Source organism: Ictidomys tridecemlineatus, unplaced genomic scaffold (genome assembly GCF_052094955.1).
Source record: "Ictidomys tridecemlineatus isolate mIctTri1 unplaced genomic scaffold, mIctTri1.hap1 Scaffold_314, whole genome shotgun sequence".
In the NCBI taxonomy this organism is placed as follows: Eukaryota; Metazoa; Chordata; class Mammalia; order Rodentia; family Sciuridae; genus Ictidomys; species Ictidomys tridecemlineatus.
Window position 1 is genome coordinate 1 of NW_027522384.1, and position 23779 is coordinate 23779.

General features: G+C 38.2%; 1 protein-coding gene and 1 non-coding gene across 2 annotated transcripts in view; one reads left to right on the plus strand and one right to left on the minus strand.

Moving 5' to 3' along the window:
- The first annotated feature begins 3745 nt into the window (after positions 1–3745).
- LOC144373221 (U6 spliceosomal RNA) lies at positions 3746–3852 on the plus strand. Its single transcript, XR_013432979.1, has one exon. It is a non-coding gene; the product is annotated as a U6 spliceosomal RNA (small nuclear RNA).
- Positions 3853–6881: 3029 nt separating this feature from the next.
- The window catches only part of LOC144373218 (transport and Golgi organization protein 1 homolog), a gene marked incomplete at its 3' end in the record, with an annotated part of 134986 nt that continues 118088 nt past the window's right edge, over positions 6882–23779 (minus strand). The window contains exons 4-8 of the mRNA XM_078036330.1: positions 19734–19867; positions 12423–12509; positions 10124–10682; positions 9200–9403; positions 6882–7027 (exon numbers count right to left, since the gene is read on the minus strand). Of these exons, the coding sequence (XP_077892456.1) occupies positions 6882–7027; positions 9200–9403; positions 10124–10682; positions 12423–12509; positions 19734–19867 (1130 nt within the window). The remainder of the gene's footprint in view (positions 7028–9199; positions 9404–10123; positions 10683–12422; positions 12510–19733; positions 19868–23779) is intronic.

Genomic DNA, 23779 nt, shown 5'->3' on the forward strand with positions numbered 1-23779 from the left:
TGCTTGATCTTCAATGTTACTGGATCTTAAAATTTTATATGTTTGTGGGGTTTTTTTTCATATTTATTTTAGTTGTTTCAGTTGGGAAGGTGAAGCCAGTACCTATATAAAGCTATCATAGCTAGATGTAAAAATCATTTGCTTTTCTTTTTCTTTTTATGGTGCTGGGGATTGAACACATGGCCTCATGTGTGGTAGGCAAGTGCTCTACCACTGAGCTGCATATCCCTTTTCTCATTTGCTTATTTTTTTAATAGCAGAATGCATAATGAAATAAATTTTAAAAGTTAACTATAAAAGAGAGTAATATCAGGGTAGACAGAACTGGGACAAAAGCTAGAGTTCTTTCAAAATCAGGCAGGAGAATCACAAGTTCAAAGCTAGCCTCAGCAACTTAGCAAGTCCCTATGCAACTTAGTGAGAACTATCTCTAAATAAAAAATAAAGAGCCTAGGTATGTGGCTCAGTGGATAGGAGCCCTGGGTTCAATCACCAGTACCAGAAAACAGAAACAACTTATTTTCACAAATTAACTTTGGCTCTTCTAAATATTTAAATAATTGTAAAATAAATAAAAAAATCTTTAAAAATTAACACCTAAATATTGAAAGCAAAAATGAAACAACCTGTGATATCATGTTGGTGACAAACCACAGAAATGAATTATTTCAAACATATCTTAGTGGGATATAGCTTAAAGACAAGAGAATTTCATTTCATTTCAGGAATACATTCCTGAAAGTATTTTAAACAACATAAATATAGTCGTGTGTTGCTTAATAATGGGAATAAATTCTGAGAAACACATCTTAGGCAATTTCAGTGTGTAAACATCATTGAGTATGCTTATACAAACCTAGAAAATATAGCCATTTCCACACGTAGGTATTCATATATGGTATATCATCGCTTTGGGGATAAAAACCTATAAGATATTATTATACTGAATTCTGTAGACAATTGTAACATTGTAAATGTTTATATATCTAAACATATCAAAACACAAAAAAGATTAAAAATACTAGGTGTCAAGAATTTTTTAGCTCCATTATTATGCACTAATGACCAAAATGTCATTAAGTGGCACAAGACTGTAAACGATTATATTTATGTCATTGAAAACTGGAACTCCAACATCAGAGAAAGAAAACACAAATCTAAGATAGATGAAGTGAAGTAAAATCTCTCTAACATCCTGAATTTTCATGGGAATTATCTAAATGACATGATCAAAAATCCCCACATATTTCTGAGCTTTGTTCACTAAAAAGGCTTACAAATGACAGTCAATTTGAGCAATAAGCAATCCTAGTACTTGGAATGTAGCCTCTAAATATCATTTCCTATTGAAAGAAACCAAAGTTCTTTTAGAGAAATAGTTCCTTCCAGGTCTGGACAGGGAATGTTTAAGATGAACTTGGAACATCTCATAGTTCAAAAGCAAGGGAAACAGGTAACAATGACCACTAGGTGGTGGCAAAGGGTCCCAGGAGCCAAGATAAAAAGGCTTCTACAAGGCAAAAGGGGGAGAAATTGAGCATCAGATAAGAAAAATTACTATTCCTAACTGGATTAAACACACCAAATATTTTTAAATGCATGACATCATATTGACTCTTAAATAAAAGTTAAAAAGATTTCAAAAGCCCCTTTGGGTATCATTTGATAATGCTAGAATAATACCTTACTATTCTGAAAAGTGTTTAAATGAAGAAAAGGAATCAAATGTTTATCTCCTGCCTTAACTATACAAACCGAATATCTGTGTAAAGAATAATCAATCATAGCCAGGCGCTGTGGCACACACTTGCAATCCCAGTAGCTTGGGAGGCTGAGGAGGGAAGATAGCAAGTTCAAAGTCAGCCTCAGCAAAAGTGAATTGCTAAAGCAACTCAGTGAGACCCTGTATATAAATAAAATACAAAATAGGGCTGAGGATATGGCTCACTAGCCAAGTGCCCCTGAGTTTAATCCCCAGTACCAAAAAAAAGAAAGAATAATCAATCATAAATTTTTATTTGTATAGGCATCCCAGCCTTTAAATGAAGAAAGAAAAATCCCAGCAATTCAGACCATTGCTATTTTGCAACCTGTAATATATTAGCAAATCTCACCAAGGTCACTGTTGACTAGTAGTCAACATCAAAGGAGAGGACATGCAGATATCAATGCAATATTTCCTATTAAATTTTCATAAAAAACAGAATTGAACCTAAACCTGACTACCAATTTCCAAGAAATATAAAGCAACAGAGAGAGGCTGAGGTTGTTAGCTCAGCACTTGCCTAGAATGCATGGAGCCCGAGGTTCAATCCCCAGCACCACCAAAAAAAAAGGCAATAGAGAAAACAGGTTAAATTGTTGTACCAGGGAGATGTCATTTATTCACTCAAACTACAATATATCCTAGAAGTCCCACAAACATATTTTTTTCAATTATTGCAAAAAGTTACAACAAAAGGAGAAATCAATAGAGAGTAACTTATATGAGACTTGTTCTCCCACTGAAAGCAACCAGAAAGTTGGAATATATATATTGGTACCAGGGATTGAACTCAGGAGCACATGATCACTGAGCCACATCCCCAGTCTCAGCCCCATTTTGTATTTTATTTAGAGACAGGGTCTCACTGAGTTACTTAGCACCTCACTTTTGGCTTTGAACTTGTGATCCTCCTGTCTCAGCCTCCCGAGCCACTAGGATTAAGGCATGTGCCATCATGCCCAGTCAAAAAAGATTTTTAAAGAGCTATTTTTCAGATAGAAAGCCACAAGGAACATGCAACTGTCACCCCTAAGAGCAGGAGAACAAATAGGTGAGCATTCTACCTGGAGGTACCCTCTAGACCTCAGTTTGAAAAGGGGAACACAAATGGGGCACAACAGTCTCACTGAGGAGAGAGAGACCAGAGTTCCAGGAGATTAAGCAGCCAAAAATATGTAGAGAAAACTACCAGAAACATGGGAGCCACAAAGAAAAAGAGTTCCAGAAATCTGCATGGAGGTGGTCTTCAGTCTGGGGCTACATTCTAAGCAGTACCTGTGAGGGCCAAGAACAACTATAAGCTAACCAATCCCACAGTTGGCACTGAGCTGGGAGAAGTCTGGATTCCAGCTAGCCAGAGAGAGTTGACGTACAAAAACAGTATGGTCAACAAGCTCATGAAGAAGTATTTGATCCTGGCATCATGGCACATATCTGTAATCCCAGCAATCAATCCCAGGTTGAGGCAGGAAGATCCCAAGTGTGAGGCTGGCAACTTATCAAGGGCCTAAGGAAGTTAGTGAGACCCTATCTCAAAAGAAAAAAAAAGTTCACTCAATATCATTAATTATCAGGAAATAAACTCACAAAGACATACCCACTAGAATGGCCCAAGTGCTAGTGAAGATGAAGTCAAGTGGAAGTCTCCTAAATTGCTGGTGGAAGTATAAAATGATTGTGGTCATTTTTTAGCATGGCTTGACAGTATCACATAAGACAAAAACATACATTAAACGTAGGAGGCAATTGCACTCCTAGATATGAGTCCACTTATAGTGGCATATATATGAAACAGTACTGTAGGAAAAATGAATCTATAGTTTTAAAAAAAAGTTATCAATGGTTGCCTGGAACAGGTGGTGAAGGCACTCACTGGGAAGGATCCCAAGGAAACCCCTTTTCTAGTGAAAAAAAAACCTGTTCTATATCTTTATTATGGTAGTTTTTACATGGGCATCTACATTTGTTAAAACTCAGAGTGTGCTTGCTTTGGCAGCACATATACTAAAATTGGAACAATACAGAAAAAATCAGCATAGTCCCCGAGCAAGGATGACACCCACATTTGTGAAGTATTCCATAGTTTTGTGGAACCAACCCTTCAGCAGATGAATGGATAAAGAAACTGTGGTACATATATGAAATGGAATATTACTTATAGCATTAAAAGAGAAAAAAATTATGGCATCTGCGGGTGAATGGGAATATCAGGTTAAGGGAAGTAAGCCAATCCCCAAAACCAAAAGCTGTATGTTCTCTCTGAACGTGGATGCTGACCCATAATGGGGGTGAGGTGGGTGGTAAGGGGCATGGAAAGAATGGAGGAACTTTGGGCAAAGGGGAGGTAGGACAGGTGAGGGGGCAGAGGGATAGGAAAGATGGTGGAATGAGATGAACCACATTACCCGAGGTACATGTAGGACTACACGTGTTGTGTACAACTAGGAAAAGTTTTGTTCCATTTATATACAATGAATTGAAATGCATTCTGCTATCATGTATAACCAACTAGAACAAATTTAAAAAACTCACTGATATTGGCTATCAAGGAATTACTGTTAAGTTGGGTGATGGCCCGTGGGTTCATTATACTATTCTCTATGCTTTTCTTTAAAGCTTTTCTAATTAAATTTATTTTTTAACTAGTACATAGAAACAAACATTATAATTATTGAAGTAGGTAACATGACATTTTGATGCATGTATACACTATGTAACGTTTAAATCAGTTAAATATATCTACCTCCTCAAACATCATTTCTTTATGGTAAAACTTTCACAATCTTTTTTTCTAGTATTCTAAAATATACAGTATGTTATGGTTACCTATAGTCCCCTACTATTCTCTCTGCTCTTATTTGAAAGTTTCCATGATAAAAATACTAAAAATAATTTTTAAATTAAGATATAACTTCAAATATTTAAAGGATTTCTATGTAGAAAAGAATTCAATTTTATAGAGGAAATCATGTGGAGGAAAATTTGGAGTCAATACAAGGATGAACTAGACAACAGAAGAACATATAGCCTTGTAAGAGAGTGACTCATGCTAGGAAATACTGGTGTACAGGCCTCATAACTATTCGTCAGGGCCACAGTAAAGAAAATAACAGCAATGAGTGAGAAACTAGACTAACAGCCTTCCAAGGTTTCTTCTAACACTAAGATTCTGCTAAGATTCCATTGATCAATGAATCTGATTGGTGCACATCTCCCAAACACATCAGAGCCTATTACTCTCCAGTCCTATCAGATATCATACTACTTGTTTAAGATTTTACATTGACTTGTTCATAATTTTTGCATATATTTGTTAAGTCCTTTTCTTAAGGCTTTCAAAAATCACAATCATACCTTACACCTGTTAGACTCTTTTAGTCCTTGCACAATGTCCTGTACATACTGGGCCATCAAAATGCCTTTTTGAAATCTCCTTTCAAATCAGTCTCCTAACATTGTGCCTCTTCTTTGCCACTCACGTCTATGTCTTACCTATCACCGTACAATCACTGACCATACCTGCACCACATTCATGTCCCCTGACCTAGACCTAGAGGAGGGCTCTGTGCATACCTAAAAAATATGAATAAAGAGATCCTTCCCATATCATGAGGCTGTTAACTTTCCAAGTGATGCTGATTCATTCTGATAATCAAATTATGACTGTAGAAGACTGCTTTAATCACTGGAAATATAATTATTCTAACTGCCTGGCTCGTACATACCCCTTACCCAGGTGGCTGCCACCATCATGAACAAACATGGAGCCAACTGAAAAATGATTTGTTTCTCCCCACCACATCTTTTCCACCCTGGTGGTCTTTCCTCCCCAGGTATTCATTGTCTTTATACCACCTTCTGACTGTCTACATGAGAATTAGGGCGTGTGTAGGGGTAAAACCCTTCAAAATGCCAGACACCTCACCAGACATTTTACCTTGTCAAATCATTTAATTCTTATGATTGGAGTAAGCATTATCTACATTTTTCAGATGAGGAAAACTTTTTTCAAAAGTTTAGTTATTTGCCCAAACGTCTAAATGATAACCTTGGGATTTGAAACCAGATCTACCTGGCTTCAAAATCTACACATTTTACAAGGAAAACAACAACATCATCTTTCTTACACAAGCCTTGAAATAACACAACCTACAGGAAACAACTTCAGTTGAGGAGGATTACTGTCACAATGGCCCTAGGACCATCTTATCCTCCAACCTCTAAAAGCTTTCTCATTCCTATAATTAAACTCTAAAAGTCCAATATCAACAAATACCAACAGGGGGGAGGTAAGTCCTAAAATGCTTAGATAAGCTTCTAGACAGATTAAATGTCTTGTTTGGATCATGATTTTCTTTAGAAAGATCAGCCTTAAGTGACTCTTTCTAAGAAACAGATCTAACCTAATTCCTTTCATTCTTAAAACTTTCTAAGGATCCCCACTATTAATGGTCTAATGCTACTTTGGCTCATGACTTCCTTTAAGATTTGCTGGCCTCTCCAACAGGCCCATCCCCCTCCAACTTCACACTTTACAACACCAACTATTCACATTCTCCTGCCCTCCCCAAATATCCTTTCTTCATGTTTCCATTTCTCTGAACACATTTCTTCTGACTGCCAGCTTCCCCCACCACCCCAGCCTGTCTAATCAACAACAAACCACATGTCAGACTCCTGTTTGCCCTTTGCCTGTGCTTCAAACACATCTCAACCACTTTCTGACCTTACTGATCACCCTTCCAACCATAATAAATGCATTTATGGACAATAATGTTCTACCATCGAATAAATACCTCTCTTTCTGCCATTATCTTACTGTGTTTCAAGTGAATGCTGTTATCTCCCTGCCAGAATGAAAGGTTCTGAGGGGAAGAACCAAGTTTTTACAGGTATGCCAATGTCCAGCCTTGATAGACAGCAAATCTTCCTCATGTGCTAAACCAAGTAGCCATTAAAGCCACACCCCTATGGCTTTTGTTTCAGGAGCTATCTACTCAAAGGGTCAAGAGTCATTTTCATAAAGACATTTTAAGTTTTTCACTTCATGACCAGAAGCCACTTAAGAACTAATAAATAATCAACATTCTAATTGAAGAAACTATGTCAAACTTACCATCTTAGACAAATAAAGCAAGAATGAATATAACAAGAAAAGTATGTTGTCCAAAAGGGTGGCATCTGATGGCTCTTCGACCTTTATCTCTAGTTGGTTTTCTGTATCAGCAGCATCAACAGGAGTACCTTCTGTTATAAGTAGCTCTAAAATTGAAAGGGGAAATTGCTATTTTATTTTATGCTATAGAATAAGAATTGTCTCTCTTCAGTTTCAATATTCATCGAGTGTTTCACTAAATATCTGAGTCACAGTGCCTGGAATATGTGGCTCTCCTAAAGACAATTAACACAACAGAGAAGAAAACTTCAAAATCCTAATTAGAGCTGTCAAACCCTTCAATTATAAAATGAACAATCTCCAGTCTACTCTCCACTACTTCCATGGCCATACAACTGCTACCAGAACAATAATTACTCAAGGAAAATTTTTACAACCAGAGATATATAGACAGGGTCACATTCAAAAAACATGGATTTAGTGCTGGTGAAACTTTGTGTTTAAAATTTTAGGAAAGCTGAAAGAGAGGGAGTCTTGGTTTGCAGATTTGCAGGTGGAATGGGCCAAGGCTTAACATAGTATCTGGCACCTGGCAGAGATACTCAACAATTATTTATTGAATGGACAGATGACAGCTATTTAAAAAGAACACAGTAGTACCAAGAGAGACTAAAGGGAATTGGGTACAGACCTGCATTGAGGCTCTGTGAATGAGGTAGAATTCCAGTTAGACCTGAGAGCTTGTAGGGGTGGAATTTCAGTATGAGTTACATGAGCCTGGGGTATGTTTGATTAAACAGCAGGAGTCCAGCATGCAGTTATTAAGAAGTTGGACCAGTTGCCTCTAAGGTCTTTCTCAACCCTGAGATTCTATTCACTACTATTTTTTTAAGCTTTTGCCTAATTTTTTTTTTAGTTTTTGATGGACCTTTATTTTATTTATTTGTATGCAGTGCTGAGAATCAAACTCAGTGCCTCATATGTTAGACAAGCACTCTACCACTGAGCTACAACCCCAGGCCCTCCATTCACTATTGGTCTATGAATTTGACTGCTGGTGAAGTCTGCCCCATTGGCTCAGCATCTCAGCACCTGAGACACATTAAATGACATTTGGGAAGATTTTACCTATTAAAGGTCATTGACATCATTTTGTGGTGGAACTTAAAAGGCCAGGGAAATAATTCATTCTTAATTTTGTAAGTCAAGTTTTCCCTATTCTTGAAAGTTTTGGAGCATGAAAATAACAAATCGTAATTGTGCATGATTCATTTTCATAACCTTATAGAGTTAAAGACAGTTCAGAAGTCAGTAGTGTTCATATATAGATGCAATGTCTTCTGGAAAATGGGAGAACTCATATGTTATTCCTTCTCAAATTAACTGAATCCCCCCTTGCTATGAGTTCTCCTACACTCTGTGTGTGCAGATGGTGGGGGGGAGGTTCAGATCAGTGCTGCCAAGCCCTGCACTGGTGCAGGATAATGCTTATAGCTATGCTTACAGACCAGAACCTTTAAAAACACAAAATACAGTAATTATGGCTTCATAGCACCATACTGGATGGATTAAAATAAACAATTAGTCATCATCTAATTTACTGATAAAATGAGAGTGAGCAACACAAAAGTAGAATGCTGTTGATGCCATTATTGGGGATTTTTTTGAAAAATTGTTTCTCATCTCCCACTGGATACTGTGCACTATGATGAAGTATTCGTAAGTGTCAATCTAAAATCGATTGCAGTTCTGTACTGTTTGCTGTAAGTATATAGTATAAAGATCTGGACCATTGACTGCATTTGAAAAAGTTTAATTACCATGTCCAGGAAGCAAGTCAAAACAGGACTTGAGCTATATTATATTCCATTTAGAAGAAAAGGGAAGAAAAACACAGAATTTATGAGACTATGAACAGTGATTATTCAAGCTAACTTGTACTAGGCCAGACTTTCCTGGAAGGCCTGCTAAACACAGATTGTGGGTCCCACCCCTAGAGTTTCTGGTGCTGTTGGTCTGGTTGAAAACTACAGTTTTAGAGCATAAGGCCTTTGAAGAAAAATATTTTAGTTGTAAATGGTTTACACAAGCTAGTCATACCTAAACATTTGCTTTTAGGTGAGTTACAGTCTCTGGCATATTTTTGATTTCTAGTCATCTTTATTCTTGCTTTTCTCTCACTTAAGATATTTTTTTTTTGAACTCACATGTACCTATATCACTCTCTGCTCTATTTCGTACCTTTGGCAACAAATATCCTTGAAAGCCTTCATTATGGTAATGCCTCTACTTTGTAGAGAAAAATTTGCAAGCTTTACCTGGGTCTACTTTCTCAGTATTTGGGATCTGAGACACTTCTGAAACACCCATGTCCTCAGTCACAGGTTGATTCAAGAGGCTGGGCTCTTCAGGATGGTTCATATTAAAATGATGACGCAGGAGGTTTGGCTCTTCATGAAGATTTCTATTAAGACGATTTGTGTTCTCTTTAGGAAAATCATCTTCATGGGGTGGCTGCATCTCTACAAGGGAGAAGAATGCATTGAGCCAGATGGATGACACTATCTACTCCCACTTAAGCCCAATGATCAGCACTCCCCCTCAGCACACAGTTCCAGATACCTCAACACTGCCCTCCATGTCCTGGCATGAGCCCATGAGAACAACTGGGCAAGGATACGGGAGGGTTAATTGTTTCCATCCCATTTAAAGGATGACTGAACTATACAGTCAAATTTATAAAGAAGCCTTTAATCCAAAGTATTTAATCCAAAGTATTTCATAAACAAATACATTTATGATAGAGGCTTCAATAACTTACCTTCCCTTGGCAAACCAACATACACTCACATGAATAAATGTGCAGAAGAGAATTCTGGTCCAGAACAAAAGTGCAAAATGTCTATTCTGCTCAGAAATAACAGGAACTCTTTCATCTACATGTGTGTGCTGGTCTCAATGAGCCAGTATAGAGAAGGGAATTCCATAAGTCTAGCTTGCTTAATGTGCCTTTCAAATATGTTCAAAGTAACCTAGGAGCCAAATGGTGAACCTATCTCCTTCCTGAGCTCAGGACATAGACCAATAGGATCCAGAGCAAAGATTATCTCTTTACAGGTTCATATTCTACCCTGAACATTCACTTGCACTTTGCATTCTTATCCAAAATATATCTGCTTTGATTAAATGTACAACTGTTTTCTTCCCCAAAAAACTTTCCTCCTTTCCCATTTCCATATCACCTCGTTCCTTGTCCATCATGTCTACCCTTTTGGCTGTGGTTTCAGTTTTCTTTAAAATCTTCCAAATTATACTCATTTCTTGTTTGTTTTCTTTGGTTTCTAGATAAGGATTGATTTCTTTTTTCAAAAGTTTATAAGCATCAGTCTTCTCCTGTTCATTTGAGACCTGAGAAATGTTGCTGGTTTTGTTTTTTTCACTTTCTGGCACTTTCAATTTATCTGGTAGTATTTCTTCAAAAAGTTCAAGTGAAGTTTGTTCACCCTGAGCATTATCTGTTTGACTATCTGCATGAGGATGGTTCTTCTGAGCCAAAAATTGTTCCTCAAGATCCACAGTGTTTTCTGAGAATGCACTTTCAATTTGTTGTGAGTTTGCTACTACTGGTTTAGGTTCAGGTTCAACATCCTGGGAGACTTCAGGAAATTGTCCCACTTTTTCTATAGCTTTCTCAGAATCTTCATTTGCAGAATCATATAATTCCAAAAATCCTAGAAGTTCTTCTACGTTATAATTATCAAAATCATCTCCTCCAACATCAAAACAAACAAAATCTTTCTCCTGTAAGGAAAAGAAAACCATTAATGTGTCAATAACAAAGTATCACAAAAGCAAACTCATCCACGCTCCCAAATTCAGGATTGGTTCTAAAGAATCTTTGAGGTCAACCACATTACCCTCCTCCAACCCCCACTGCCTAACTCCATCTATGGCTGAGTAAATCTGTCTTTTTCTAGACTACAGTGTTAGAAAGTCTATTCTTTCTTTCTTTCTTTTTTTAACATGGGTCATATTCTTTAAAAAGCATAATGAGTAAAAATGGTGACAATTTGGTCTCCAACTGCCTGACTCTTGGGTCTCTCTCAATTTGCTCTGAACATAAGTAGGGAAAGGCAAGGTATCACTTATAGGATCCTCCAGCTCTTAATATCTACACCTATGTTTCAGAAATTTAACTCTTAATCATTTGCTGAGGAGAAGCTGGAAGATCCTGCAGCATTGAGAAAAATGAATCAGTTTTAAAGTATCTTACTGAGATACAAGTACATTGGATGGAATAAAGAATGATATTAAGGAGGCTCCTCACATTATTATTACCACAAGAACAAACTGAAAACAAGATTCAACAAGGTATACACCTTTCTCTTCATCAGGGTTTCACAGTCACTAAGATCTCTCTCAAGATTATGTGTATATTATCTAGTCTTCCTTCTTGCTACTAGTAAGCAAATTGATATAAAAGGAGCCATAGTATGAATGGACATGTTTTTAAAAAAATTCCATTCCTAATTAAATCTTCGTAATATTCTGTGGGGGTTCCGGGGGTGGGGGAGGCAGTTCAATGTAGTAGGGATGAGTGATTTCCTCTCCTCATCACATGCATTTCTAAGCCATGAGGGATGCATGTAATGGGAAATACAATGAGAAGGCAGAGTTCAAAACAAATGAGTTCTCTGTAATCAGTGAACTGCTGTCACAGCTTAAATCCCAAGAACTCTCTTTACCAACAATGAAGTCCAACAAGCAACAGAAGTGATTTTATGGCCCCTGAGATTATAAAGAAATTTTAGGAACAGCAACAACAAACAGGATGACTTTATCCATTCAGTCCATCTAATCTAAGAACTGTCCTAGCCTAGCAGTTTGCATATTCTACAGCCACTACAAAGAGCTGCCCAAAGATGTTTCAGTGTTGGTGGGCATCAATTACTATACAATTTAAAACTCTAGAAAATAATCAGCTGAAGTGAGAATTCTAGAACACGAAATCCTTTCAGTCACAAAATCAATTTAAGTCAGAGCACCATACAGGAATGTTGTATAAAGGAAGCAGTTGGGGCCTTAAAAGATCCGAGACTGAACATCACCTGAAATGCTCAGGTCCCCTTTTCCAAATCTATAACATGACTATGATCCCATATATGACTAAGAATAAGAAACCTTTGTAAGTACATATTTCTAGCCTAGTATAAAAGTTAGAGTTTATTAATTTAACCTAAATATACTTAAAATGTCTAATAACTATCCAATGAGTTTTGCCTGTAAAATGAAATTATTTGCCTCTTAGAATATCTGTTTCAATATATTAGACAACTCTCAGATTATAATATAATCACCCTTGAATGCCTTTCAAACTTTTTTTTTTTACAGGTAGTCTGATTTCAAATGAAAATCTGACACACAAATGTTAGATTGCTCCCCAAACACATTATAAAACATTCAGAAGCAGTTAACTGAATATAACTGATGGATTTATAAGGCAGTTTACAATTGAGAACAAAAAAGAAATCCATAACTTACATCTGTTGGAATTTGTAGCTCTTCTTTAGTATGTTCACGAACTACCTTGATGAAATCTTTTGGAAAGTATCCAAACATACTGCCAACCTATAGTGCAAAAGAGACACATATCAAATAAATTCTGTACAAGGAATATAAATAAGAGATTTCTCAGAAGTGGCAGGAAATATACACATAATAGATAGGTATATGGTATAACCAAGAAAGAAAGTTGCTATAACAATTACACTGAGATTATTATTCCAAATAAAAATTAAGTACAGAACTATTAAAGCAACATTTCCAAACACTGAAGTTTTCTTTTTTACATTTAGCTTAATTCTCAACACAGAGCATATAAAGTTAAGACTTCTGAAGTAAATAAAAGATCTGCATAGAAGATTATTGGATACTATATGGTTAAAACTATGTAAATCAAAGCTGGTTATAAATGCAATTCCAAATAACCTCTAGCAAGAATTTACCTGTACATTTTGTAGCATTGCTCATAAACCAATATTTATGTCTTTCTTAACCAATACACAACAGTCATAAAAATTAATAAGTAAAAACAATACAAAAATCTCTAAAATGTATTACCACTATAGCAGATGTATTGATAGTATATGCTTTCCTAGCTTTGTCCAAATCTACTTTTACAAGTACTTGGGGAGTGCTGAGGGCCATTGTCAAGTAGGAATGAAGCTTCAAAATTTCCTTGCCAGCGTACCCCATGTTAAATGGATTTCGCTGTTGACATTACATGTAAGGTGACCTTGCTCAAGGACCAAGGCAGATCCGGGTTTAGAGCTGATCAGGTTTGAGTTAGTATCCCACTCCTTAGGGTGTTCCCGGTTTAAGACATAAGGAGTTTTAGGGAAGCTGGAGGTTGAAGATTATTGCTGCTGGGAGTAGGGCGTGCCTGCAGCCTGAGTTCCCGCTGAGTTCTCCTGGAGAAAAAGTTTTTAGGAGGTGAATTGTTTGGGAGATTGAATTGCCCCCGAACCTGTGTGGAGGCGGTGTGAGTCGGGAATAAAGAATTGCTGTTTGAATCTACAAGGCTGTTAGTGCCTCCTGATTCTGTGCCCAGCCAAGAATGCGGCATTATGGTGGCCCGTACGTGGGATGTCTGAAGCTTGGGGGTAAGTGAATTTGCTCGCTCCTGAAGGAGAGCAAAAAAATGGGTGACCATTTCAAAAAACAATGTGTTCTTGTTTTGATTTATTTTGTTTTCATTTCAAGTGGCCTGTTCCTAGAACTTTCTCAGGCAAACTAAGAAAAATGGTTGACTCAAGGTTTGAAGTTGTTCGCCTCCGAGGAAGAAAAATTGTTAGAGGAAGGAGGTACCCCAGTAAGACCAAGAAAAACTATGGCATATGTTGATACAATACAAAAATGTAGCCCATGGCTTTATAAAGATGAGTTATTAAGTATATCAATGGGACCATTATGGTATCCTGTAGAAGGATTTTTCTTCAACAAGAAAGAGATGACTAGTTCTGTTCACTATACTTGTCTTGGTTTTTACAGACAGCTGATTCATTTACAAAGCTAAAATGTTAAAATATCAACCACTAAATATGAAATCAAGTACTCTTTACTTATTAAGTTTCATAAGGTAATATATTTAAACATTATTTGTGTTTTCATAAATTGGCAAATGGAAAAATGTTTAATATTGCTTTGGTCTGTGTCTTTGCTGAAACAAGGTTACTAAGTGTTAAGATTCTATCATGTGTAATTTATATACAGAGAGTATAAGAAGTTTCAGCTGGGTTTCAATTACAGTATAACAGTAGCTTAAAAAACATGAAAGTATTTCATCTTATTAAAGTGGAGTAATTTTATAAGGGTTGTTTTAGAATGTGAATTTATAAAAAGGGTTAATGGTTAAAAAAGAGATATAAAAAGATTCAAGATGTGGAAATATATTTTAATATAAAAGGTTAAAGGAAAAAGAAATGTTTCTAGTTGAGATAATCTCTGTGTGGTAAAGTGAAAAGTTGTAAAATGCCATTTAAAAAAGATTTTGAGGAAACTAGATTCAATTTAAAAGCTTGAGAAAGGTAGAAAGAAAAAAAATGTATTTGTACATGGCAGATTGAGACAAAGCTTCTTAATGGAGTAAAAAAGAGCCTTTGGTTGAAGAACAGCCATGTAAACTAATATTAAGAATTTAAACAAAATCTAAGCCTCGTTTAAAAGAGTGAAGCTGTAGGTGGTGAAAAAGTACATTTAAAAGTACAGTATAGATGATAAATGAAATGCTTTAAAAGGTTAAATTGAGGGTTGTTGAGATACCTTCATGGCGGGAAAAAAGATTGCTTTACTCATCAAACTATTAAAATGTACTTATTAAACTAAAAAGAGGGAGATGAGATAATCTTTGTTTGGTAAAGTAAAAAGTTATAAAATGCCTAAGTACATTGCAAAAAGCTTTAAAAGGTTAAATTGAAGGTGGTTAAGATGCCTTCATGATGGAGGAAAAAAAATATAACCCATGAAAATGGGAAGATAATAAGATAAAAGATTTAGATAAAGAAGATTAAAAATTTGAAGTGGAAAACTTCAAAAACAGAAGTACAAAAAGGTAAAAAAAAAAGAGAAGATGTAGAAAGATAAAGATATAGGAAGATAAAAAGATGTAGAAAGACAAGAATTTTATACCCACAAAATAGGAAATGAAAGAAAACTAGGAGAGAAGGAAGCAACTAAGGGTAAATATAAAAACCTTAGAAGAAAACTAGAAGATAGAAATAAGATGGAAAATGGTTAAAAATGTCAAGTAAAGGTATTTCAGATAGAAAATACAAAGGGCTAAGACAACTATGGTTTCAAACCACATCTAAAAATTAAAAGGACTAAAGTAATTCTAAAAACTAAGGCAAAATGCTTTTGAAAGACTTAAATTTAAAAGGATCTTAAAGGGGTATATATCCCCCAAGATAAACTTAAAATAACCCTTTTTTTACTCTAAACTTTTAAAATTTGGATTCATCAGGACTTAATGCTGCGGAAAGACATATGTATCCAAAAAATGTACATAAGCCTAAGGTACTTTGGAAAGATATTCTAACAGGACATTGGAAAGCTCCTGACCCAGTGTTTGTCTGGAGTCGGGGTTCTGTTTTTGTGTTTCCACAGGGAGAACAGCAGCCGATTTAGATTCCAGAGACACTAACTAAAACAATTTCTACAGACCAAAAAGAAGATAATTTGACTCAAATCCATAACAGCTGATATACAGAGCTCCAGCTTGGCTATTCTTACATCTGCGACAGTGATTAACCAAGGTGCCTTTTTTCAATATCTATTTTATTATTGCCTTTTTCCCACATCATAAAGTTCTATTTTATTTTTTGAGCTCATACAAACCTAGGTTAATGTTTTTCTGATCAGCTTTGTTTTTTGACTGTCTTTTATTTTTTGACTGTGGAGTTTTTAAACATTGTAATGGAGATTTTACCTAGGTAAAGCTACAAGGCTGTTATTATTGTCTTATGTGTTGTATGTTATGAGTGCACTGTTTTGTGTTGCATGTCAGTATGTGTGTATGTCCATATTTTTATATGAGGAGCGCTCATGAAAAAATGGATCCGAATTTTCTTTTTTTTTATTCACGTGATTTAAGTGGTTTAATCTAAATTAGGTAAACAGCTGTTAATGATTGTTTTCAAAGGTGGTGAACAGATCTGTTTGCTTACTATTGTTTTTAAAGGTGATTAACAGATCTGTTTGTTTACTTTCACTTTTCCTTTTCATTATATTTAATAATTCTGTTCAGGATAATGTCTCTTTAACATCATTGCCAGAATTCCCATCTCCATCCCAGTGCCAGTGAAGACTAAGAAAACCAAACTACAGCTTCTATGATAGCTATCACAGTAAACTGTATAAACTGATGCATCAATGAAAATAACTCAACAAGTAATGCTCAATCAAGGACTTGATTTACTTTGGGAGGAAATGGACATATTGATAGATTCTTCCGATTTGAACTGCTTGCAGAACTTGCTTGGACTATATATGAGTTGCATGCATTGTGAACTATCGTCTGGTACAGCGAATTGTGGTACTGCTGGCATATCCTTGCTGATGGTGTCACCAGTGATGCAATTTCCTTGCCAGTGCACCCCATGTTAATTGTGGTAATGCTGGCATCTTTGCTGATGGTGTCACCAGTGACACAATTTTTCCAAAGGAGCCGTCAATTGGCTTGGTGTCGTGGCATTTCTGTATCCTCCTCCCTTCTACTAGTGATGGTCTAAAATTTGGGGGCCAACAGAGGTGAGGCAAGAACCTCACCCCCCACTGGCACCAAGGTTAAATTTGGGGGCCAACAGAGGTGAGGCAAGAACCTCACCCCCCCCACACTGGTGCTTAGGCCTATCCACAAGCATGGCTGAATGCTGGACCGGTAGTCAGTGACGGGTTGATCTGGTTGCAGTGGATTCAACCCAAGACAGGAAACTGACGTCTAAAGGTCAGTTCTCCCATGACGGGTAAGAATCATATGTTGAATTGGACAACCTACCAGGCACGGTCCTTTAGCCACATTGCTTGTTGTTTAATTAATCAGAAGGGGGGAGAAAATTAATGCTGCAGTCTTGGCTGGGCACAGAATCAGGAGGCACTCACAGCCTTGTAGATTCAAACAGCAATTCTTTATTCCCGACTCACACCGCCTCCACACAGGTTCAGGGGCAATCCAATCTCCCAAACAATTCACCTCCTAAAAACTTTTTCTCCAGGAGAACTCAGGCTGCAGGCACGCCCTACTCCCAGCAGCGTAGGAGTAACCCTACTCCTACTCCAACTTCCCTAAAACTCCTTTTGTCTTAAACCGGGAACACCCTAAGGAGTGGGATACTTCCTCAAACCTGATCAGCTCTAAACCCGGATCTGCCTTGGTCCTTGAGCAAGGTCACCTTACATGCAATGTCAACAGCAAAATCCATTTAACATGGGGTACGCTGGCAAGGAAAATTTGAAGCGTCATTCCTACTTGACAATGGCCCTCAGCAGGGGAGAAAATAAAATTACAATATAATGCATATGAAACCACATATCAAGCTTCAGTTTCACCCAAAATAAATCCTCTGCAGAAAAGAACCCCATTTATTTTCAGCACCAACATTTAAATTATATGAAGTTACATAAAGTGTACAAAAGGTATATAAAGTTCCCCTTGAGAAAGACACTCCTATTACGAACTACTGACTAAAAGGAACAGAAGATTCTTGCCAATAATTAAAGGAAACTGATAGGCAAATCAAATGCCCAAAAAAGAAAATTAAATAAGGCATCTTATCACTACCTCTAAAATATCCCCATTCATGAATGTTCTTGTTATATCTAGAAACCATCTGAGAGCCAGTATTAGTGGTAGAATACTGCCATGAAGATTAGATAAGACGGATAAAGTCTGAGACTCTAGAAAACCAACCACATTGCAGAATGAAAACTGAAAACTCAAAAGGAGAATCATTTTGAAAACTAAAGAGTTTTTAATTTCTTAAGTATAACACTTATGACATGAGAGGCGAGTCTGAGGGGAAATACACTTTTCCCTTCTGATGAAAATTCTATTAAGGTTAAATTTGGAAAAGGGAAAGAAACCAGAGATGTATGGAGAAAGGGAACACATTTATCTCTTCTTAATCTGTGTCAAATGAGACCATAGATTATATAAAGCTCCATAATTACACACTGGGTGGTATCCCATTTCTTGTGATATGAAAAAAAAATGATGCAGAATCATGGAGGCTCATGACTGGAAATAATTTTTATATCTAATTTTGCTTCCATACATCATCCCTGCCAAGGTGCTGTTGATTTGATTTGTGGGTGGGGAGCCAAGAACTGCCACAAGAGAACAAATTCTGCATAAGCTACTATCAGAACAAATGTACTTAAGTGCCACTGCCCTGAAAGAAAATATTCAAAAGGAAGATGGATTAGACAGGGGTCCTTTCCTAACTGAGTTTTTCATTTTATAGGGAGCTAAGATAAAACACAACCTGACTGAAGGCAAAGAAGACAAATGAATGCCAGAGGAGCAATGCAAACAAGGTGCCACCGAAACACTCATCAGTCGGCAAAGATCCTTTCTGGCCAGGTGCTGAAAGCAGGGCTCCTCAGGAAGACAGGATGAGTGCTACCACCCAGAATGGCAAGAGTCCTAGGGATGAACAGAGTTAACAGGCTACAATGTGAGAGGAGAAAATGCAAATCAAGCCCATTTATCCAAAAGCTCAAAGAAGGAAAGAAAGACGACTACTACATGAAAAATGCCACTTAGGTACATGGAAAAACAGTTCCAAGTTTAAAGGTTACCAATCCTATTTGGTATACTTGAAAGAAACAATAGATGGTTCTTTATATGGAGTACTGCAACTGGGACTCTGTCTAAATATAAAGTTTGTACCTAGAGGCACCATGTTTCAAGATCATTCCCTAAGAGTCAGAAATGGCAACAAAATGAAACTAGTTTTCCATAGGGATTACTCTTATTTTCTGTCTTATTTTCTGCTGTGTAGTGTTTTATTTAGGGTGAGAACTTTCAAGGATGCAACCCGGAATGTCTCTAAACTGGAACATTCCTACAGTCATCAAAGACCCTTGCTACTATTTTACGTAAACAATCCACATATCACATTTTTTTAAATGAAAAAGACAATACTCATAAGCCACTAGGAGGACACTCCTAGTGAATCTCCCCATTTAAAATATCAAAGCATGATATAAACAATGTCATGTCTTTCATCAGAAGATCCATACAACTGGCTGGAAGTAGAACCCCTGGGGGAACCTTCAGGCATAGAATATAGGAAAAGCAGGAAATGGATGACCCAGAAGTTGCAAAAAAGAAAAAAAGGGGGGAAAAAAAGCACACAATGAACATAGTATTCTGCTTTTTTAGAGTAAAAACAGCACAAATGATTAGGTAAAATACACAAAAAAATCAACTTTAAATATGCATGCCTGAGTTACTATCTCAGACTTAATTTACAGGATTAACTCTAATGTCCATGAATCCTTCCCTTTTGAAGCAACAAAGCTAAGAATTGTCAGGTTTTCACCATGACGACCTTTATGATGTGTAGAGACTTCTGGAACTTGATGTGAGGGGTAGCAACCACAACCAGTTCAGTTCTGTTTCAGAAAGTCTCCTGACTTTCTATGCTGTGCCAGGCCTAAGGTGTGTTAGGAGCACAGGGCCTGGCAAAGAGGTCAGGTTAACTCTACAAAGACCCCAAGAAATCAGTCATTTAAATCTACACTGCTACCCATCAAAAGTAAGAATATAACACCTGTCAAACTTTTACTTACACTTCCGGCCCAAAGTTCTGGTGATACCTCTGCAAGTTTATAGTAGACATATACAGGGTCACCTTTTTTAAAATTAACAAAGCGACAATCTGGTCCTGTGAAATCTTCAACAGCTTCACCTCGATACATTAACACTGTATATGAACATTGAAAAAAGAAAAAACAAACATTAGGATTTGATTTTTCACAGTCCATATTGACTCATCAGGAAATATAAATCCCACTATGAACAAAAATCAAGTTTTTCCAGTACTCTCTGGAATCACTTTTAATTCACCTGCTCAAAGTATCTAAAATCCTTAGAGATTTTATTGCTATAAAATACAATATTCCCTGCAATTAGACGAGGGAAAAGGAAGCTTCTCTATTTTTCTCTGTGCTGAGAAATAAAAAGCAAAGTGGCTACCACCAACCATAGCTGGTTTCAGTGAAACTCTTGGTTCTTGCAGGCCTCAATTTTTTTTCTGTTTCATAATCATAGAAAGCTTCATTTTGCAAATATGTAAATCCAAGTGTAGACATGGACAGGCTTAAGTATGGCTTCATGCAGAGGTAATAGGGAAGAGGTTAGAATATCCAGGAACCCCCAAGGGGTTAATTAACTTGAACTAACTGCTAAAAGACATTACCTTTAAGTGGCTGCAAGTGCTACTATGCAGCTATAAACACTGTCAATTTCATTTGCAGCAGAGTTGCTGTCTCTGGGTTCAGGATCTGGGTAAATAACCAGGAAATATATTTTCTCTGAGCAAATATTGTTGACTATATCCAACATTAAGATTGTTTCAAAACATCCTCATTCGTATTTTTTTAATAAACAAAATCAAAAGTGGGTATCCTATCTGACAAGGAACAAGTTTAACCATGAGAAAAGGTCAGGCAATACCTTCATGCTTAAAATGCAGGACTAGGACCACAATTGATCTAGAAACTGGTAGAAGCAACATTTTTCTTTTGGTTGACCAAATAGACAGTTTCTGATTTAAGATGAAATGGACAATAGATGTATGTAAAAAGCACAAAGAAATGGATATAACACTTTTTCTAAAAGCCAATTAGCAGTAAAATACACAAGAATGTTTGTTTTATAAAAATATATGTCTGAGGAACAAACACAGATTTGGAGAGGGTAACTTGTTTTTTTGAAGCTAAAATAGGACTATTTTCAGAACTGTCAGCATCCTAATTCATATATAATTAAGAGGCCAAGTTGAAGGTGAGAGACACTTTAAGGTGGGGAATTCTCATCACAAGTGGAAATGGCAATGTTTCTCTTGTTCCCCCTTAGGTCATAGAGGATTTACAAATAAGTAATATATTAGGTGACAACATAATGCATACTATGGAGCACCTATTTAGTTCTTTTTTTTTTTTTTTGGAGCACTTATTTGGAAGGCACACAAGGACACCTTACATACACACCTCACTACTTCCTACAACACAACACAGACCCACCTGTTGTTTTTGGTCACATCTGTTTGGACACAGGCCATTTCTCAAGTTATGTTACCCCACTGAACCTAACCAATACCATGTCTTAGTACTGACGAAGCATCAGTGATGAGACTGTCCAGGTATCCCACGTAGGATAGCGCTCAATAGCAAAGAATAGCAAAAATGAAAGAAAATATCATGGCAGCTGCTTTGCTTCTCTGAGTGTTTATTTATTCCAGTCTTAGGGTTACCTCTAGGAACTTCTTAACATATATTGGAGACATCTTTTTTCTTTATTGGAGTGGAACAAACAATTCAAATTACAAAATTTGGTTTTGGTAACACCAATTTAGGCATAAAGAGCTCAATGGTAGACTTCTTGGCCTTTTTAGCATGAATATTTTAAAATATGTTCTGCTTACAATTTATGGACAACACAGTCATCAAGTTGCAAGGTTACTAGAAACCAAGCGGGAGTCCATAAGAAGTATTCTGGGCCAATAAATATATAGAGGAAAGAGGTTCCAACAACACTAGTGACTGAGTCTAAAACTGAATTGGCTTATAAAAATCTTGGAGTATTTTTTATTGTTATTGCAACAAACCTCTTCATCTGAATCTGAATGGCTACATCCTCCCCACTGCCCACCTCCAATCCAGGACTGGGAAGCAATTCTGTCCGCTTCCTGGGCACAGAAGAGGCTGCAGTTCCCAGGTGGCTGGTGCAGATCCTTGGCCTCTTTCAAAAGCAAAAGATTATTGGCCCACCTGCTACCCTACCTCAAATATGAAGGGAGGCTTCTATGCACAGAAATGACAGGATTGAAGCAGAGTCGGGGCCGAGACCTCGGAACACATTGCGTGCCTGGACTCGGTGCTCTTCCCAAGCCTAAACTCTAGTCCCTGTTAAAAGGCAAAACCAGCCCAATCCCCAGTGCAGCAAAAGGACGAAGGGGCCAGTGAGCCTTTCCCAAGGAGCCCCACCATCAGCCTGCCGCGGGAATTAGGGCCACCGAGCCCTGGAGAGCATCTGCCCTGATACTGCACCGGCCCAGGTCCCTGTAGAGGGGGCAGAAAAGCGCTCTGCTACAGCGTGGGCACAACCCCATCACACACTGAAATCCTAGGCGAATCCTGGAAGGGAATAAACTGAGAGCTGTCCCTGGGGAATCGTGTTTCCCAACCCCCGCCTCATTCAGTAGAGAAAAATAAAACGCTGGCAACAAGTGGGAGTTGAAGCCCCCCACAACCCGAGCGGGCTGGCTGGGGCGCCAGCAGAGCCAGAGGGGACACACGCAGGGTCCCGAGGCTCTGTCACTCCTGCTCCCCACCCGTCATCCTGCGACCCCCCTCACCCAGCCCTCGGGGCTGGGGACCGGGAGATTGGAGCCCCATGCGGCCCCAAAGAGCCACAGTGGAGACCCTAGGCTGCCCGCCCGCCTGCACACTCACTGCTGCATTCGTCGTCTGCACAGAGTTTGTGTTTCGACCAGCGCTGGCCGGTGCTCGGGTCCGGTTGGCCCGGCACTCGCCAGTTCGGCCGCAGAACGAACAGCCAGAAGAGCACCATGAACAGCCAGAAGACCAGCACCTGCGCCACAGCCATGTTGTGGTCACCTGGGTGAGCCGGTGGAGTAGGCTGCAGCGGGCGTCTGTGGAGATGGGGCTCAGGGGGCGTGTGGGTAGCCAAGCGAAGAGGGGTGGCGCCAGGGAAGGCTTAAGCCTTTCCCGGGTGACACTTCAGCAGGGATATCTGGGGGTCGGTCCACAGACTCTACTGGAGAACGCACGGAGCTGGAGCTCCGTCCTTCTCTAGTCCAGACCTTCTCCTCAACTGAAGACCTTCTCCTCTAGTCGCTGCCTTGGCAACTAGGTCTCTCCTTCTCGTCCAATCACCTGCCTTTGCTTCTGTGCCCTCACAAGCGACCGTCCACATGATTCTAGTAGTCACCCACCCACCCCCACCCCACCCACCCACCCCCCCCCCCCGCCAACTGGTCCTTTCTGGCTTTCCTCAACGTCTCATTTCTGGTTCATCCTGAACTAACCCACTCCACCATCACTCCCATCCCCCATTCCTGGTCTGGTACCTCCTTTACTGAACTACCAAATCCCACCCCTGACTTGTCACAGCTAGTCTATGGTTCCAGGCTCCCTCCCCTTCAAATTCCTAGAGGTTCCTTGAAGCCCCACCCCAAGATCCTTCTGATTAGGAAAGGGGAAGGTGAATGGAACTGTGAGTGAGGGTGTAAACTGGAGACAGTGGCCTGCTTTTTTTTAAGGCGGGGACAGGTGGGGGCAGAGAGATGGACATTAGTCTTCAGGCTAAGATCTTGAGATTCTTATCTTTATCTGTAAGGGAAGAAATTATTTAATTCAAAAGCATATTTTTACCTCTCATTTTGTGCTACCATTCATGCCAGACGCTGGACAAAGCCCTAGCATGGTGTGGGAGTGGATGAAAATCAAAAGACAAGATATCTGGCCCTGGTCCAAAAAAGTCCACAACTTAGTGGGAACCAACTGACAAAACCGATTGTCAGAGAAGAAAGCTAGTAGCTAACATTTCTTGAATGCTTTCTTTATGTCCAGTTGTTATTCTAAAGGTTTTA